The following is a 19,195-nucleotide window of genomic DNA, read 5'->3' on the forward strand; positions in this document are numbered from 1 at the left end:
GCGGCTAGGCATTTCGCGCGTCGGCACATCGCTCCTCGAGTGTCGACTCCTCGGACCCGCGGCTCGGCATTTCACGCGTCGGCACATCGCTCATCAAGTGTCGACTCCTCGAGCCCGCGGCTTGGCATTTCGCGCACCTCGGACTGCACGAATGAGCTCACCGAGAGTCTATTCTTTGGACCCACAACCAGGCATTTCGCACATCGGCACCTCAGACCTGCGACTTAGCACATCGCACGCCAACTCTAATATCGTATTGCCACGATATGTCGTACCAATACCTATCATACGACCCCTTCATAAAGAGAACCTCATCATGAGCTCTGTTCACTAGGCCACTTGGGCTGGCACAGACACCTGGCTGCAGAAGTGAGGCATCATACAAAAGTACAGGCTGGAAAGCACCTAGCAGCTGCATTGCTGCCTCTCTATCAGTGGCTCTCCTAACTTCCATAGCCATTGTCAATGGAAGATGATCCAGAACGCTGCTGAGAGCCTTCATTCAGTAACATGGTCGATTCTACCAAAAGAAAACAATGCCTCACTAGAGACTGCCTCTAGTACTAGAGACTGCTATCAATGAGGCAGTCTGCAGGTACAACGCTAGAACTACTGTATATTTATGCCCACATAGTTCTGCACCTCACTTGGTTTGAAACCCAGGCACCATGCTCTTTGTAGAGCAGCAGTAAAGAATGCCATACAAACATGAAAAACGCAGAATGAAGGCACAGCAGACCAGAGGCCACATGTCCAAGAAGCCCCACATCACAAAACACATCAAAGATTACAAATTTGGTGCGTTTTAGAGAACTGAAGAGAAGGTGAAACTTTGAGAGTCGTTTTCTCAAAACAGTTTTTTCGCCTTTCTGCTGAGTTCTGGAGCCGATTTCTTCGTTACCGTTTAGCCTATTTTGATTGTTTTTTTTTTTTGTCACGTTCCTTGAACTACAGTGCAGGTCGAGACAGTATCGCATTTTTATCTTGACTTTTTATAAATTTATGGTGTGGCTATTCATTCACCCTGAAAGTGTGCTTGGTGCGAAGGTAACTTCAAAAATGACTATCTAAAAAATTTGCGTAGCAAAAAAAAAAAAAGAAAGTAAGACTGTCACGACCTCCAGAACGCATTGAGCTATGCAGTCAATACTCAACGAGCCTTCCATCATGTTTTTTAAGCTCCCCAGGCCCTCCAGAAAGTTCAGGAGAGAAAACTTCTGCTCAATAAAATGTTCTCAAGGTATCACTCTGAAACTTTTATTATGGAAGTATCAGGGAGACATTCTAAACATTTGTGCCAATTTTCATCAAAATCCATGAAGAAATCAGGAAGTTGATTTTCAAAGCCACGTCCCCCCTTAAAGATGCTTGCAGTTTTGCAATATTTTGCAACTAGCATGAGACGCATCGACGAGCGACAGTGTTCCTGTCACTGTTGCAAGAATGCCAATGTGTCCAACGCTATTCCTGAAAGTGGCCATCTAAGAATATGGCAAGTCTTTTTTGGCCACTTGTCAAATAAGATCACTTATTTTCTGTTGAATATGATATTTTGGACTCCTCTTTATTTGGACTTCTACGATCCCCATCTAGTCTGAATTACGGAATGGTGACCGTATATGAGTATTCCCACACATCTATTTTTACGGCTTAATGTTTAACTGGTAATGTTGGCCATTAATATAAAATCACACTGTAACGCTTTCTCTGTGACAACTGTTGATAACTTGGCATTCCAAAAGTGAGAAAGTGCCATAAAAAGGCATAACTTACCTAATAATAATACCAGGCCGCAAGTCAAAATTCTTGTTCACTATCTCCAACAGTTCCTTCTGAGAGTACTTGGAGGTACCATAAGGTAGCACAGTGATTGAAAGTGGTTCAGCAATGCCTATAGCATACGAAACCTGCAAATAAGGAAGGTGGAAGTGCCTTACTCAGACAAAAACACAACTGGGGCGGTATTCTGTAAGAGTCTACCTAGTCGACTGTCAATTTCGCCATTTCGGCGGCCGTTGATTCGCTGCTGCTTGACGTGCAGGAAGGTGCCAACCAGTCGCCTTCCTGCATGTCAAGTAGCAGCGAATCAGCGGTCGCTAAAATGGACAGTCCACTAGATAGACTCTTACAGAATACCACCCCTGAAGTACGGATATGCAACCTGCCAGCAAATGTAATGCATTATACAGGAAATAAGCAAGACAAAAAAGAAAGTTCCACGCATTTAACAAAGCTTCCTTAAATAAAATGGAGAACGACTTCCTTAGTGCTGGATGTCATGATGACACTTGACCCTAAGTCTATAAAGCAGCTAAAAAAAGCTGCAGTTATATATGCGCATATCAAGAAACAAAATAGCATTAAAAGTGTGCACTGCTCACTCAGTCAATTGAATACAAGCCAGTTACAAAAAACATTAAAGACTAAAATCGATGCAGCCCTGCTGGTCATCGTCTGCAGCGAAATGTAGAAGTTGTCTAACTCTATACAGTAAATCTTGAGGCAATTGCAACTTAATAAAATGTGGCGTGACTGATTTATAAGGTACCTTATATCCACAACTAATCTATCTGATAGGGTGAAAAATGTCTTGCTTGACCATGATGGACTGTACACCAATTCTGATCACTGTGAAGACTGTTCTAAAGAAGCAAATTGAAGGGCTAAAGCAGGGGAAGCGGATGAACCAGTTCTTTGCAACTACTACATAAACCTCTGAATTGAATGCAGCCTTGAAAGGCAGACTCCGACGGTTGAGCAGGCGCTAGGGGCATGGAAGAAGGATTTTAAAATTGCGTGGGTGGTTCCAAGCACAGACAGTTGAACTTTTGGGAAATGCGGCGCCCGCGTGCAGTTCTGATCACCTGCCATTTTCCGCCACTATTTTTGCTTCGAGAGTGCGATATATTTTACTAGCAGTGGGACGAGTGGATGCTGCATTAAGAATAGATAGTAAAGCGTTCTAGTTGGCTGGAAGCAGAAACTACTGCGGCACGCTGGCACTTGGCAAAGGGATTGACGTTACAGCTGCAGCATCGGCTACACGCACGCCAAGAGCCGCAAACTCTCACGTCTTTTTACGTCCCTTTGGCCGAAAAAGTGTGAAGTTCGAAAGGTAGAACGCCATTGCGAGCAGCTATCAGCAATAATGCAAACGAAGCATCGATGAACCAGCCGCAACCGCCAAGTCTTGGCAACTGCGTGGCAGTAACGAGTCATGCTGCTTTCACGACCAACTAGGGCCGTATGAATATCAACAGCAACACTTCAGCAGCCGTTGGTTCAAATTAGACCACATACAATAGTTCTCAGTATGAGCAACGACGCGTGACTGCTTTGACTTTATTTAGCTCTTTGTAGACTACAAAGGGCCGATATATCTATCCAAACAGCGCTACAATTAGGTAGACCACGAAACCCATAATATTCTTATTTAGCAACAAGATTTGACGACTTATTCTATTGAAAGCCTTGGAGAAGTCCACAAGGTCGCCCAGCGTTAATTTCTTTTCTTCAAAACCCTGTAATATTATTTCTTTCTGCTTTAGGAAAGCGACTTCTGTGGACATGGACATGCACTAGTGGAAGCCGAACTATTGCAGTGATACAAGAGTGTTTTTCGCAGAATGAGACGATTCTTGCCAATTACTTTTTCCAAACGGGGAGAACAGAAACAGGTTGATAATTTGAAAAAACGTTTTTGTCTACGCTCTTGTATAAAACTTTCGCATGTTGCATTTCTTCGGGAAAAATGCCCATAGAAAGAAATGCTATATATGTGGTTAAGCACATGGACAAGAAGGTCAAGTACATACTTTATCGGCTGTATTTGAAGTCCTCAATATCTCAAGCTTTACTGTTCTTTAGGCTTGAGAATATGGAATAAATTTCCTTGGGTGTAGTTGCAGAAAAAAAATGCGGAGTGAATCTTGGGCTCATTTAAAATGCTCACAGCTACATTGTTGTGGACGCCCCCGACACTAAATTAGTAAAGCAGGTATTACATTGGGCTGCTAGTTCCTGGCCTTTCATAAGCCTATTATCGGATGTAAGCTGTAGTTCATTGAACCTATTACTACGATTCAAGAGCTTGTTAAGTTCGCGTCGCAAAGCTTCCCCTCGACCGACACATCCTAAAAACAAGTTTTTGTACGACAAACATTTTGTTACCTCATTTCTGAATTTTTTAAATGAGGCCAGATCAGTAGGATCCCGTGTATGCATTAACTTTGAATACACTGCATCCTTTTTTTTTTTGTAGTAAGTCCATGCATTCAAGTGTGAGCCATGGCTTCCCGACTTTCGTTGGCTTACTTATTGTTCTAAGTCTAAACGACTTGTCATGTGCGTCTATAAAAATTGCATACGCCTTATCAGCACCTGTGCATTGCAAAACTGGTGTCCAATCTATGTTTTCTATTTCATGGCAAAACATATCCAGTGTTCTTAGGTTAATATCTTGAATAATAATTGTATCAGGATTACCTCTTCCATTTCTTTGCAATTCATTTTGTTTGCAAAACATAAATGTGGGCAAGTGATCACTCGCATCTGCAGCAATGACATTCGATGCAATGTTGCTGTCTGTGTAATTGGTTACGAACAACTCCAAAAAGTGTTTCATTTACTTGGTGTACATATATGCTTTGTTTTTGGGTAAAATTTAGAGAAAACTTTTTTTTTTACACTGTCCCAGAAGAACTGCATTACCTTACAGTTTGCCAAGCCAGCACTAATACAGTAGCCCCTCATTAAGATATTTTTACCTTTGGCAAACTTGTGTGTAGCATATGAAAAAGATGAGTGCTGTAAGCAGAGAGCAAATTGCTAAAATCCTGGGAAGTCACTTCACCATAGGTAAACGCTCACCCACCTGCACCAAGCATCGCTTACAAATGCCACCTCTGACGAGAGATTTAGCCACCCAACGAGCAGCATAGGCAGCAGATCGGTCCACTTTTGTGGGATCTTTGCCAGAGAAAGCACCTCCACCATGGGCACCCCAGCCTCCGTAAGTGTCCACAATGATTTTACGACCTGTTAGACCAGCATCTCCCTGTGCATTCACAAGACAAAAAGAAATGGCGCACACAAGATAAACCATTTCGCATACTGTAGCTAGGCAACGTGCAACAGTTGGAAGAATAAAATGTACTAAATATCTATGGGGCCACCAGAAATGGAACACGCTTAAAAGTTGTTACGAAAGAATACAGAAGAATCTCGTTGATACTATTCTGCACAATACGTTTTTCGGGAGAAGCTTTTGTTCTTTTGCCGACCAATGTCTTATAGGAGCAATGTATTTCGGATATGTTTTACGTTCTGGTTCCCGTGAAGATCGTATCAACGAGATTCCACAGTACAAGTCTCGCCGATTATGCATGTAAGTAGAGCAGTGTTCTGATTAGTGCGAGTAATGCAAGGGCACGAGCACAAAAATCCCAAACAAAGCACTGTTTACAGGTGTCATGTTTCTACTATGTATAAGAAATGTGAGGCTGGGATCCACAACATTCCCAGCAGTAACACCTGCAACAACACACAGAAGAAAAAAGTATTTAGACAAGAAACAATTGTGTAGAGCAGAGGTTGTTGGTCCCAGGGAACCTTGCCAAGCTCCATGAAGTGCCCCCCCCCCATCCCCTTTAATAGACAGGCTAGGCTTATCGCGCAACATGTTTGGGGCCAATGGTGGTGTTCGGCAGGTTACTTTGATGGTGATGTGCAACACAGGTGGTCCAAATTGGATGCAATCGTTACGAGCCAAGACAAGACCGCATCGCAACTAAGACATATGCCGAGAACGAATGACAATTTTCAGTGCTTATCGCAGGGGGACACTTAACCCTTTCAGGGTCAATGACGTACATGTACGTCCTTTGCAACACCTTCAAAATGGTCAATGACGTACATGTACTATCGGCCAAGAAAGTAAACGGACCATGGCTCCGGCGGCCGGAGCGGCTGCCTGGCCACAACCGGGCGCTGCTGTCTCGCTCCACGCGCTTGGGTTGAGAGTGCCGTGGGCGACGGACGTTAAGCTTCTCCCTCACTCTCGCGCTGTGTATTGTCACGCTTGATAAAATGCCTAGTGCGTCGTACAGTTGCTCTGCTGCTGGCGGTTGCGGTTAAAGGGACCGTGCATAGCCAGTATTCAACAAATGGCACTGTCGAGCAGCCGCCGACGGCCGCAGAGAATGAAACCCCGGCACTGTGAAAGAACGAAAACCTGCCGTATTTTTTTTTCTTGCCTTTCACTGCGACCACCAGCAGCAGAGCAACCGTACAATGCACTAGGCATTTCATCGAGCGTGACAAGACACAGTGCGAGAGTGAGGGAGAAGCTTAACGTCACCCACGGCACTCTCGACCCAAGCGCGCGGAGCGAGACAACAGCGTCCTGTTGTGGCCAGGCAGCCGCTCCGGCCGCCGGAGCCATGATCCGTTTACTTTCTTGGCCGATAGTACGTCATCGCTTGTACATTTAAAAAGCGCGCCTCTTTCGACCATTTCTTTCCCCTGGCATGTGCTGCAACTCGACGGGACCACGTGGAATTTTTTACTTGCGCCAATGCCTCTCCGGGTTTTTCTTTCTTTTTCTAATGGCAATGGCACGTCGGCTATCGCTCGCGCATCCGGGCAGGCACACGCGCGCTGCGGCGGCACGTTTTGATTTACTCCTGCGGCAGCTCCCGCTTGTTGCACGCGCTAAACTGATGGCTATCTGGTTTCAAATCTCTCAAAGGGTGACCACTTGTTACTTGATCGTGTATACTCACCGCGGCGTGATTACACCTGTTCCTGGGCAGGCGCGTATATACACAAACGATGCTGCCGTTTTTGCGTTTCCATTTTTTTGGAGACCACAATAGCTCTACCGCACCTTGTTGGCGATAAGATGAAGGCTTCTCACTTGTTTCGGTTTCCGGAAGTGCACACAAACATTCTTGAGTGCGCTCATCTTCTTAATCATGAATAAACATTGCATATTTTACAACACAAACTATTTTTTCGTCACTGTACGGTCACCCTAACAAAATTTACAACCATTTTTTTTTTTCGAAATAGGTTCTTTCGATAAATCAGCAATAAAAAAAAATCGACCCTGGGGCGTCGCATTTGGCGACGCCCCAGGGTCGAAAAACAAAAAATGCACCTGCAAGTGGCCAGGAAAGTATTGCAGGCATTGTTATTGCGTTTGCTATAGACTGGAAAATACTGCCAGAGGTTGCACTAAATCTGCACCCCGTAGCAACTTGAGAAGAAGTTGACTGCTTTTTTCAAGCTAAATAATTATGTTTTTTTGCAACTTTCACTGCCTGGTACTTCCTTTACTTAATTGCAACTCTCGTTGGTGCAGAGAGCGAGGGTGGAGCTGGTGCTATAAGCTGTCCGATAAATTTAAGCGACGGATAGTCGTATCGGAAGAACACTGTCACCGGAGACTGTGTCACTATTGCTCACGTTAAACACAAGAAATGGATGCATAGGACATGGCATACAGACAAATGTGCAGGCTTCGCCAACTCGTTTGGGAGCTTAGCTTGGCTGGTGACCACTGAATGACAAAATCGTCATTTAACGTATTCATTAGTCATTACATTGCATTGTCCACTTCCGATGTTTATTTTGTTTTGCCAAAATAATTATTCTTATAGAAATTTATCATTTATCGCGTGTGTTTGTTTGCACAGTGTACCTACCATTTTTGAAATGTCGATCCCATTGATTATTACGTTGAATTATTCGCTGCATGACGTACCCTACCCCTTATGTAACACCCCTGATAAAGGGGCCCTTTAAGGAAATAAACTGAACTGAACTAGACAGCTGCAGAGCAGCATCCTTTAGCTGTTTTCAAAGCTGAGAAGGTGCCAGCAAATGTAGAAAAAGAAAACGTGCTATTCTGCTTGTACAGTGGTGCGAGAGTTTTTACACTGTTGTTTCACAACAATATACAAATAATCGACCATGTACAATTTTGACCACTTGCAAAATCCAAAAATGCTGCTCACGGACAAGCCTGGTCTGCAAGACAAACCTTGCAGCACAGACACACATTTCAATATCCCATGTGCAGAGCTACTAGGTGAAAAGACTGAGTATCAGCCACACTTTCTTGTGGAATGTCTATCAGACAGGGAGGCCTTCAGCGTTCTTGAAGTAGCATGAAAATCTGCGCTTGCAGGTAACGAATGGCCACAGTCTGCACGAGCCATCCATATTTGCAGTGACAAAGCTGAGTTACACAACTTGCGCATTTGTCCTCCATGGCACGTACGGCCCTTCAGATTTGATGTCTTGTTTGACACTATCTACTTAAACAATGCCATTTTGTCTGCACAAAATATTTCGGATCACTCAAGGAGTGATCGTGGTCCCAAAAGGAGAAGTGCCCTTGCAGGGGTGGTGCATGGCGCACAACATAATATTGAATGTGGTGGTGAATAGGCGTTTAGTACACTCATAGAACAGCTCTATATTTTTACAGGGATTACCAAGGGGATGTTACAACTGTTAATATAGACAATATCTGTATATGTGTGGGTTTGATATATCCAGGCTTGACCAACACGTGGAAGTGCACAAGACTCTCCCATTTTTGTAGTCTTCCATTACATTGCGTTGTTCCGTCTGCTTACTATTACGGGAGCGACAAGATTGACAGAATTATCCAGTGGGTCAAATTAAACAAGTTGCAAAAACAAAGACACTGCCGATTCATTTGGCAGTATTTGCTCAATTTTAACCCTCCTCCAAATCACACACACACCCGCTTTCTATGTTAGATTAGATTATGGGGTTTTACATGCCAAAACCACGATCTGATTATGAGGCACGCCGTAGTGGGGGACTCCGGAAATTTGGACCACCTGGGGTTCTTGAACGTGCACCTAAATATAAGTACACGGGTGTTTTCGCATTTCGCCCCACTTTCTATGTGTCCAAAATAGAAAACTAATGCAGAAATGACATTGAAGGCCCTCAAAAAGCACAAATGTAATGTGCACCGAATTATTTAGCAAGAAAAATGGGCAAGGTTTTAACTGTGTTGCACAATAACAGCCATTTATTTAAAGCGAGCTTCACCGCAAGTTTTTTAAAAAGTTAAGTTTTAAAGTTCGCCACATTACAACCATGTTATGCAGTAAAGCATACAAATGCAATATTGGTTTTGCGTCCGATTGCACCACACAGGCAATTTTGACACGATTTTCTTAGAAGAAAGTGGCGCGCGTTGCGACATTGTGAGCTATAGTTATTGCTTCAAAATCTTCCTAGGGCAGGCCAAACATAGGAGTTTTCAACGGGATATACATTCCGCCGAGACAAGCTGCCACTAAGGTGGTCGCTATTGGGGTCACCATAGGGATCATGATCGTGCATGCTGACTGGTCAAGTCTAAATTATCTGATGAAGGCCAATCTTTAGGATTGAAATAACGAAAATTCGGGCCCACAGAAATGCATGGGCTCCGGCCAGGACCTTGGGTCAGTATCGAATTAACCAAAGAATCGAATTAAAGGAAGTCTACTGTACTTCAGTGGAATAACTGGCGCTTGCTAATACAAAAAAAATTCAGACAAATTTGAGCGCAGATGTGTTCCTTTCGCAATATATTGGCTGGCGTGGACGATCTGTCTTGTGCGGCACGTTGGAAACGGAGCAAAGTGTAGCGCAACTGCCTCGCTATTCTGGAAATCGCGAGAGGCGGCACAATTCACAGCAGCCACCGCTGACAGACCTCCGCTCATGCAGCGCTTTCTTTCCATACAAACGATGTGTGCTACTCTGGCGCCATCTCGTAGCCAATGTCGCCGCAAAGCCCATCTTGCGCAGTACTATTGCTTTCCTTCTCACGCTTTGCCTCACGCTTTGCTACACCCTCCTCCTTCCCTATTCCACTGCACCCTCCTCCTTGCGCTCTTTCCGCTATCGCCGACTTTCATCTCCCGTGGCACTCTGTGTTCGCTTTCATCGAGCTTGTTTGCTTGGTTATGAGGGACAATGCCGACGCTCTAAAACATGGTCAATACAGTCAACGACCGATTTTTATTAGGACATGCCAGATGATACGAACACCTTCGCCCTGTCCGAAATTTTGAATGCTGAACCCTGCGCCGTCAACTTTTTATCGTGACTGCAGGTCGGAAATGGTATTAATTGAAGCTACCACCACCGTCATTTTGATTATCTCGCAGCTTTGAACTGGCACTCTCACATGCCGATCCAGATGCAGCTGTAGTAGTAATTAGGCCTAGCTGCTTCGATGTTTGCAATCAAGCTTCCCACAGTTCAGTGTTTTATTTTTATTTAAAGGATTCGCCGCTGTTGGCACTGGCACTGACTGTCATTTTCGCACGGCAAAAGTCTAAAGTGTGGCATAATGCCGGTTCCCAAAAGTCAGCTTCACCACAATACAGCAGTGTTACGATGTGAAGCCACCTTACCAGATCAAAGGGGCAACTGTCACGAGACCTAAAATGTGCTACTTAGTTATACAGGCGTGCCACCACGTCGTTTACTTGACGCGCGAAGTTGCGAAATTTCAATCCATGTACTCCGACCTTAAAGCGTTGCATAACGCCAGTATGCAATGTATTGCGGTGATGCATACAAAGAATGCAAAGGGGCCACCGTCACTAGACAAAAGCACACACCTGCTGTTGCAGTACAAACAAAGAGATGCCTAATAATTGTACTGGCTGGCCTTAAATGCTACTTTGGACAGGGCTGTGACAATTTCAGCCTGTGAGGGCACTTAGAAGACAGTTATTTCAGACTGCCCGATTTTTTTTGATGTTTTCGCAGTCCCTAGGAAGTTCCCAAAAATCGGACGTCGACTAATTTTAGTGTGAAATTTGGGAAGGAAAAGCCTGAAATGTGTGTCTTTTGCCATATAAGGACGAGAAAGGCACCAGCTATTAAATGACCTATATGATCAATTGACATTCGAATGCACTGTGTCATTTGTAGCATTTACTGGTATGTCAGACTCGAGTGTTGATTCAATGTAAAATCAAGCCCACAAATGACACTGCACATCCGAATTCCAGATGCTAGTTACATGAGAAGATTCCTGCATGAGAAGCGCGGTCTGGATAGGCCAGATTGCATGCCTCCGCTATACTATACCACAGCGCTTTAATATACACTACAGAATGTCTCCTGGCTGCGCTGCGGTAACCTCGACCTCCGCATATATTGTAAAGCGTGCACATATGTGTGGCACAGAAACAGCTGTGCAGCTTTCATCTAACTCTGATACCGCCCTCCTTCCTCTTCCCATCCTATCTCTGTTGTTCCCTCACGCCTCTTTTCCAGCATGGAGTAGCAGGCCAGAGGCACTTCACTCAGGCCGACATCTCCACCTTTCTGTACTTTAAGTTCCTCCTCTTTCTCTTGAAGAATACCAGCCCTAGTTATAAAGCTCACCATGGGACCAGCCTGCACAAACTTTCCACAGGGGTTGATGTGATAAACTGTGCGACGATCCAAATATTTTGCTGGGATCACATCCTTGACGACATGCTCCATCACTTGTTTACGAAGTTCATCCAGCGGAATGTCCTCCGAATGCTGCGTCGACACCACGACTGTGTGCACTCTAATGGGCACTGCCCTGCCATGGTCGAAATAGTACTCGCATGTCACCTGCAAACCAGGAATGGAGGAATATGGTTACAGAACTACATACCTGCAGTGTCACAGCTTCATATTTAACAGATGTCTGATGATTACTAAGCATTGCCACATAAACGAGTTCATAAATGAGTAGCAGGCCAGAGGCACTTCACTCAGGCCAGTGTTCCAAACTAGGGAACTTACATATTCAAAGTTGACTCACAAATGGTGTCTTAGTCTGCAGTATGCATGTGGAACTTGCATTGCATTGTTCAGCCGCAGATTCAGCAAAAGTACAAAGCTGGCTTCCACAAATTTTCTAGCCAAAGATAGGGATGCCACCTTATTTGCTCAATTAGTCACTTGCAAGGTCTACAGTGTTGGAGTGCATGTCTAGCAACGAAAATGCCTTCACACGCTCATCAAACAGAATTGAATTCTGGAGTTTTACCGTGCCAAAACCATGATTTGATTATGAGACGCACTGTAATGAGGGATTCCGGATTAATTTTGACCAATAAGGGATCTTTAACATGCCCACAATGCACAGGACATGGGCATTTTAGCATTTTGCCCCCATCAAAATGCGGCCGCCACGGCTGGGATTGGATCCCGTGACCTCATGCTTAGCAGCGCAACACCATAGCCACTAAGCCACCGTGGTGGGTATTCTAACAGAAGGCGGTGTTGTTCACTGAAATGGAAAAACCTCATTGGACAGAAGCTTCAGTGCTTCTGAAAGCTCCAATTGGGTGTGTGAAGCTGAACACCCGGGCTTTGTGGGTAAAGGATGCACTCTTACAAAACTGCTGGAGCTGGCTCGAGAGACGGCACTAATGCCAGACATCAATGGCTGCATTGTCATTGGAAGCGACAATGAAGCCGACGAGGCCCAGTATTATTAGGGCAAGTTGTAACAGGGGCTGAGACTTCAACACAACAAAAAACTACTTTGAATTGACGTCTGTTTTTTTTTCTTACCCATAGCTTCATTGCAGTGGAGTGCTTGAATGAATGAAACTTTCACCGTGGCAGCACACACATTCCTTAATAACTGGGTGCAGTGCAATGTCTTGTACTGCATATTCCCATGCTACAGGCATAGCTACTGAAGAAACGTGCTCTTGCCACCGCTCTTCAGAAGAAGCATAGTAGCTAGCTGCTGCACAAGTGCCTGTAGAAGTCAATGCAGCACCAAAGTTTAGGCTCCATCTTGTTACCACAGTGGAAAGCGAAATAAACTTTTAGTGTGGAGGGAAGCTTTACACTATGCTGTTCAGAGAGAGCTGCTGCCACTGCATGTGTGGCAGAAAAATAATTTAGATCCATATAGCGACGATTCTATTCCACCTTTTTTTTGCGCTTCGCCAGTGGGCCAAGTGTTTTCCGAATACGCTATCACAGGGACCAGGTGGTCCCAACAGGTCCAGCCACAAGTGGTCCCATTTAGAAATTAACATTTTTTTTCTTGCTTTCTCCCTAACCAGTGTGAAGCCTTAATTTTTCAAACGCACAACAAATAATTGTATCACGGAAATTAAAGGTGGTCGCCTTGTGGCATTAACTGTCGTGCAGGTTAATCTGGATGAGAAGTTCCAGGTCACACCGTGACCGTCTCACTGAAAGCCGAACATAAGCACTCCACTGGACAACAGGGGAAAATAGGCAAGAGGATATTCCAAGAAAAGACATAGCAGAGGTCCATGCTTATCCTATGTAGAATGCACAGAAGTGCTGAATGAGGAAAGAAGGAATGGCTAATATGGCAGCATGAACCCAGCTTTTGGTAGCCAAGTCACAGTGTGGCTCAGGACGACTTTGAACTAACTGATGCATGGCTCTGAGGGATTGCAATGCCCTGCGACCACAAACTCCACAACATAAGAGTCCTGTTCAGCACACCCTATGCCAGAAAGCCAGAGTTTTTAACTGGCGGAATTAAAGGAACTGGTGGAAAATATTTGTTGCATATTCAAAGAACTGAGGCCTCGGGCAATAATTATGGAGTCAGGAGTTCCTAACAAAGCAAAAGAAAGAGAAAAGCAAGACAATTTGTTTCAGAACTTCTTTATTAAGTAATTGTTCTCAGTGCTATTGATAGACCTTTTCCAGTTTTGATAGAAGCCAAGGCAACTTTTACTAGCAAAGGGACACTAAAGAGCCAGACAAAATTCAGTGTAAAGTATTATTTCAAAACTATCTTCATTCATTTGGAAGGAAGAGGTTGATTACTATCAGAGAACTTGGTCTTAATTTCACACCGAAATTTCAGCACCGGTACACGAGTGTCAAATTCAGGTTGTTTTAGCACAGGAAAAGTTCTATAAACTTGTTACTGGAGCCTTTTGTTCAATGCAATGCTTCCTCATGGCTAAACAATTAAGTAGACTTGATAAGATGCTTTTCGTTTTTAGACTTGCCAAGCCTCTGCTAACAGAACCAACAACCTTTCTCATATTTAAGAAACAAGTTACTGATACAGCCTAATACTAATATGTCTCTTGAGTGTCCTCTTTAATATGTTGCTCTGCTGAAAGCAACAGCTGAAGTGTGGAAATTAGTTTTTCAGAACCCAGCAACTATCTGATGTTCAACATTCAATAAGCTGCCTGCTTCAGTTATCCATACCTGGGTACAAGCAATCCAGCCACACTTACTTGTGTCTTGGAGTCGGGTCCCGCCCAAGGAAAGGTGCCATCTCGGCGAAGCTCCGCCAGCCGCTTGTTCAACTTGTGTGCAAGCACCACAGTCAGTGGCATGCACTCTTCTGTCTCATCTGTGGCATAGCCAAACATAAGACCCTGCAATGAAATAATATTGCTAGATGCGGTTTAATCTCCCAAAAGCAACACAAGGGCTACGAGATGTCACAGTGGAGGGCCCCCATATGGATTTCATTCATCTGGGGTTCTTTAACATGCACCCAATGCTCAGCAAGCAAGTGTTCTTGCATTCAGCCTCTATTGGAATGAATAAAGCAAGAACTGTACACCATATAATAAATCAGCATTAACAACAACAAAGCCCCAAACTTCTCAGAAGTCAATCTATGTTCCTTGAATGATTAAGTTACTCACCTGATCTCCAGCCCCAATGTCTTCTTCCTTTCTCAGCTGATGAACACCAGCTGCTATTTCAGGACTTTGTTGCTCAATAGCTACCAACACATTGCATGTTCTGTAATCAAAACCTGCCAAAGGGAACAGCCGAAACTTGCATTAAATTTTTGAAGTGCAAACCTACAATTGTAATTACTAACAAAAAGCAGCATGGAACCAGCAACCATTGTATGAAAAGCTAAGTTCTTGGGAAACAAGGCAGCACCAAATTTAATTTTCTGCTAGGCCTAGCTTGAACATGACAATTCTACCAGAAAATGCCGAAGGATGGTGCCACCATAACCCATTTTTTCTGCTACACATGCTTGCAGACTGGGTAGAGCAGCACAAGAATGTAAAAAGCACGGCACTTATTGTACAAGTCATGCAGCAACAATTAGCAGCAGTATACAGTAAAATGCCTTAAGCAAAACAGCACGAGTACAATGAAGAAAAATGAATCACATATGCATTACCTTTGGTGCTGCAGTCATAACCTATTTTCTTTACGGTTTCCCTCACAACACGCTGGTAGTCGACCACTGCATCAGATGTGATTTCTCCAAACACCATGATCATCCCAGTTTTAGTTGCCGTTTCTGGAAAGAAATGGCTACAGTGAACAATACTGTTCAAAATGAGATATCAAAAGGAAGTGCTCCAATTTTCTGCTATCATAGGACTTACTGCCTCCCATGTATGATGTGTAGAAAATGAATAATTATCAACTATGAGCAAATAAAAACAAAACACTTACCACATGCTACTTTGGCATTGGGGTCTTGTCTCAGATGGGCATCAAGTATGGCATCGCTTATCTGATCGCACATTTTATCTGCAACAAAAGTTGGCACTTGTAGACTTACACCCACAGAAAAAGCCAAGCAAACATGATCAATATTTAGAACCTATGTTCAAAAAGTCTCAAATTATCAGCAAGCACTTTTGTTCTATAAACTCAAAATGACACAATAGGCACTCTGCTGCAATCGGCCGAGTTCCTGCAACATTAGCACCCTGGACTGCACACGAAGAAATACAAACACAGCAGTATACCTATTTTCACAGCCACTACAACCACAGGCCTAATGTATGTAATAAATGACAGCCATAGCCAGCAATGACTGTTGCAATGTCACTACAGTTGGCAATTCACTAACTGAATAGCTGCATTTGCCATTAGCATCCCTATTGCTGCCCCCCCCCCCCCCCCCCCCTTATTGCTATTCTTAAATTCCTCTTCAGGAACTTATCACACCAATGCAGTTTAAAAATACCACTACCTATGACATACTACATGGCTATGTAGCCAGAGGCAAGTATACAGCAAGGAAACCTTTGAAGTGTAGCAGAAGATACAGCTTCCACAAAGAGCACAGAAGGATGGCTGAATGAATAATTGCTACAGTTCCCTGTGTGCTCAAGTTTTCCTTTTCTTCTTTCCACATAATAGTTACAACTGGCTCAAATCTGGTCCTGGTGATCCCTACAATGCTAAAAAATTGAACTCTGAAAACTGTACATTATGAGCAACCTAGTGCAAAGTAACAAGCGCATGCAACCGACAATGTTTACAATTGAGGCCGTGGCGCGAAAGCAAAAAACGAGGACGTAAAGACAAAAATACACCAACTCGTTCTTTTTCTCGCATCATTGCGATTATTCTAACCGTGTATCAACTAGCCCAAGCCTTTGTAATACCGCGAAAATTTTTGAGACACGGCATCACTTGGGCTATGCAACAAGGAGGGGAGCATTACTTGCATCACATGCAATACATGAATCTCACTGTTACGAGTATGGCTCATACCGTTTCAAAGCAAGACAATTCTGAACAAGCTTTTTTTGACCATTAAGTAATTGCGAAAAGTAAAAAAAAAGTAAAAAAAGAAAACCTGCCGAGGTTGACATATACTTCGCGTATAATCATTCAAACACTCTCTAAAAACAGTTGCACCCTTTGGGGCGTATTTTTGCCACAGAACAATAATCGTCATCTGACTTGCGTGGCTTTCCTTTCTTTAACGCTGTGCGCCTGGCACTTCTCGGTCACGAACGACAAGAGCGTTATCAGCGTGACACAGCGTTCTCGACAGGAAAGTAGCAAGTGCAGAGTTTTCAAGATAGGAAACGCAAGCAAGACAGATGACGATTATTGTGTGGCAAAAATGCACTCCAAGGGTGCAACTGTTTTTAGAGTGCATGTAATGAACAGTTTGCCTTCACTATTCAACATGCTCAACGAAGGCTGCAAAGCGTGCGAGGGAAGCACGAAGCTTTAAATACAATTCGATTTTAAACACAACCACTCCAATTTCGTATGACTGCGTAGATATAGGCGGGTGCACGAATGCAAGAGTGAAATTTTGAGAAAATGTAGTTTTATTCTGCAAATTATAAATAACACAGCCGCAAATGCCCCACGAGTTATTCCGGCACTTCAGTATTTCGTAGCAGGCGCCACTCGATAACTTATCGGAAACAGGCACCGATAATCGCCTAAGTTAGCGATCAGCTCGTTCTTGGCCTGCGATGGCATGCGAGCAGCAGGAGCATCAACGACGCACTGGGAGAGTGAAGCTGTGCATCGTGCGGATGATGACACCGGCCGAGGTTCGCGCGGAAAGAGCGAGCATTGTGGAACAGCACCACGTGATTGGTAATCGAGCGCTGAAGTTCGGCGGAGGTTAATCCCCATCGTTGAGCGAAATCTAATAGGACTGCTCCTTGGACGTCTGCGCCTGTAAAAATCGACATACACCCACCTATTTCGGCGGTGCTCCGCAGTTGCGGCGAAAACGCCGACAAATGCAGCATGTGTGCCCTTTCATTAAGAAAGCTAACCCTAACATACAAGCGTGTTCACCACCACAAATAACGCGCGACGCGTCGCAGTCGCGCTAGGACGGTGTGTGTGTGTGTGCGAGTAAATGTCCGCGCGGATGCAGTTGTTCGAGACGCAAATTACGCGCGACTTTCCGCGACGTTAGTAGACTGGGGGTTAATAAATTAACGCTATTTGCAACCAAACGTGTGCGAGGCACTTTTATTTTGATTGTAGGAAAGTTCCTCACCACAGTGGTCTGCTAAAAGCGCCAGCAAATATTTTGGTGTTGCAGAACGATCACGGAACGCTTTAAGACCAGCATCCCAAAAAATAGGTAACCCACGAACGCAGGAAACCAAGAATGTATGAACCACTCACCGGTATGTCCCTCGCCGACGGATTCCGAACTGAAGAGAAACGTCTCAAGCGAATCGTCATCAAGTTCTTCATTGTCATGTACGTCGTGCAACGCTTCTCCGTTTGTAATAACGTGGTTCCCGACATTATTGTTCAATGCCATGATTAAAATCTGACCAAAATCTCGCGAGCGCACACGGACGTACTACGATACGAATAGAGACCGACGAGATGGCTGCGCTTGCTTTTATATACTGACGCTTGAGGTCACGTGAGCAGGCTCCGCCTTCCTGGAAAAGGCGCCGTGTTCAACAGCTGCCGGATGGAGACTTCCTGCGCGAGTTCGTTAAAAAGACAAATTGACGTCAAACAGAGCTGTTTGCTGAAGTTATAAATGCACGAGTGTATGCGCACGTTGAACACTCGTTCTTTAGTCATTAATTTGCCTTTCTACGCGCGACAGCTCATGCTTGGGGATTGATAGAAACTCTTGGAGGGGATTGCGCGTGCAAGTTGGGGAGGTGAGTCGCAGAACGATGATCGACAGGAACAGCCGTTGCTTGCAACGAACGCTTTGATGGTTCTCGCTACAAATCGCTAGTAAAAATACGAAAACAAACCATAGTGGGACGATTATAAAAGCCTTAGCTTTATTTGAAGTATGCACGAAATTCTTTTGGACAACATATTAGATTCTGGTTCATTTCTATGAATTTACGTTACACCTTTTCCACCTCATATTTCTTCACTGCCGCGCACTGTGTTTTACGCTGAGCAGAATACTTCATTCCCTCTCACCACCACCACTCATTCTTCACGCTGCACACGTGTCCTTACGAGCCCCCGCGAGCGAGCGCGCGCGCGCGCGCGCGCGCGCGCGCGTGTGTGTGTGTGTGTGTGTGTGTGTGTGCGTGTGTGTGTGTGTGCGTGTGTGTGTGTGTGTGTGTGTGTGTGTGTGTGCGTGTGTGCGTGCGTGTGTGCGTGTGTGTGTGTGTGTGTGTGTGTGTGTGCGTGTGTGTGTGTGTGTGCGTGCGTGTGTGTGTGTGATTCTATATTATGATTCTATAGCCTTTTCCTATGCTTTTTTCCAGGGAATGAAAGTAAAAGTTGAAAAAGCGCATTGGAGTGAGTGCTGCTTTTATCTTCACTCTTCTGCATTAAATGTTTCTATTGTCTTATTCTTTTTCTTTGACGTACTATGCTCGAAATTGTTTTTTTATTGTAGGGTCGGCATCATGACACCATGATTTCTCATTACCGCGGTGGGGGGCAGGACATTATTCAT

General features: G+C 44.4%; 1 protein-coding gene across 1 annotated transcript in view; it reads right to left on the reverse strand.

Annotated features, from left to right (window-relative positions):
- The window catches only part of LOC119436488 (S-adenosylmethionine synthase-like), a 32,147-nt gene extending 14,010 nt beyond the window's left edge, over positions 1-18,137 (reverse strand). The window contains exons 1-8 of the mRNA XM_037703352.2: positions 17,932-18,137; positions 15,484-15,561; positions 15,203-15,325; positions 14,706-14,818; positions 14,286-14,429; positions 11,440-11,658; positions 4,874-5,056; positions 1,774-1,907 (exon numbers count right to left, since the gene is read on the reverse strand). Coding sequence (XP_037559280.1) covers positions 1,774-1,907; positions 4,874-5,056; positions 11,440-11,658; positions 14,286-14,429; positions 14,706-14,818; positions 15,203-15,325; positions 15,484-15,561; positions 17,932-18,073 — 1,136 coding nt within the window. The 5' untranslated portion in view covers positions 18,074-18,137. The remainder of the gene's footprint in view (positions 1-1,773; positions 1,908-4,873; positions 5,057-11,439; positions 11,659-14,285; positions 14,430-14,705; positions 14,819-15,202; positions 15,326-15,483; positions 15,562-17,931) is intronic.
- Positions 18,138-19,195: the final 1,058 nt, after the last annotated feature.

Source organism: Dermacentor silvarum, chromosome 1 (genome assembly GCF_013339745.2).
Source record: "Dermacentor silvarum isolate Dsil-2018 chromosome 1, BIME_Dsil_1.4, whole genome shotgun sequence".
NCBI lineage: Eukaryota > Metazoa > Arthropoda > Arachnida > Ixodida > Ixodidae > Dermacentor > Dermacentor silvarum.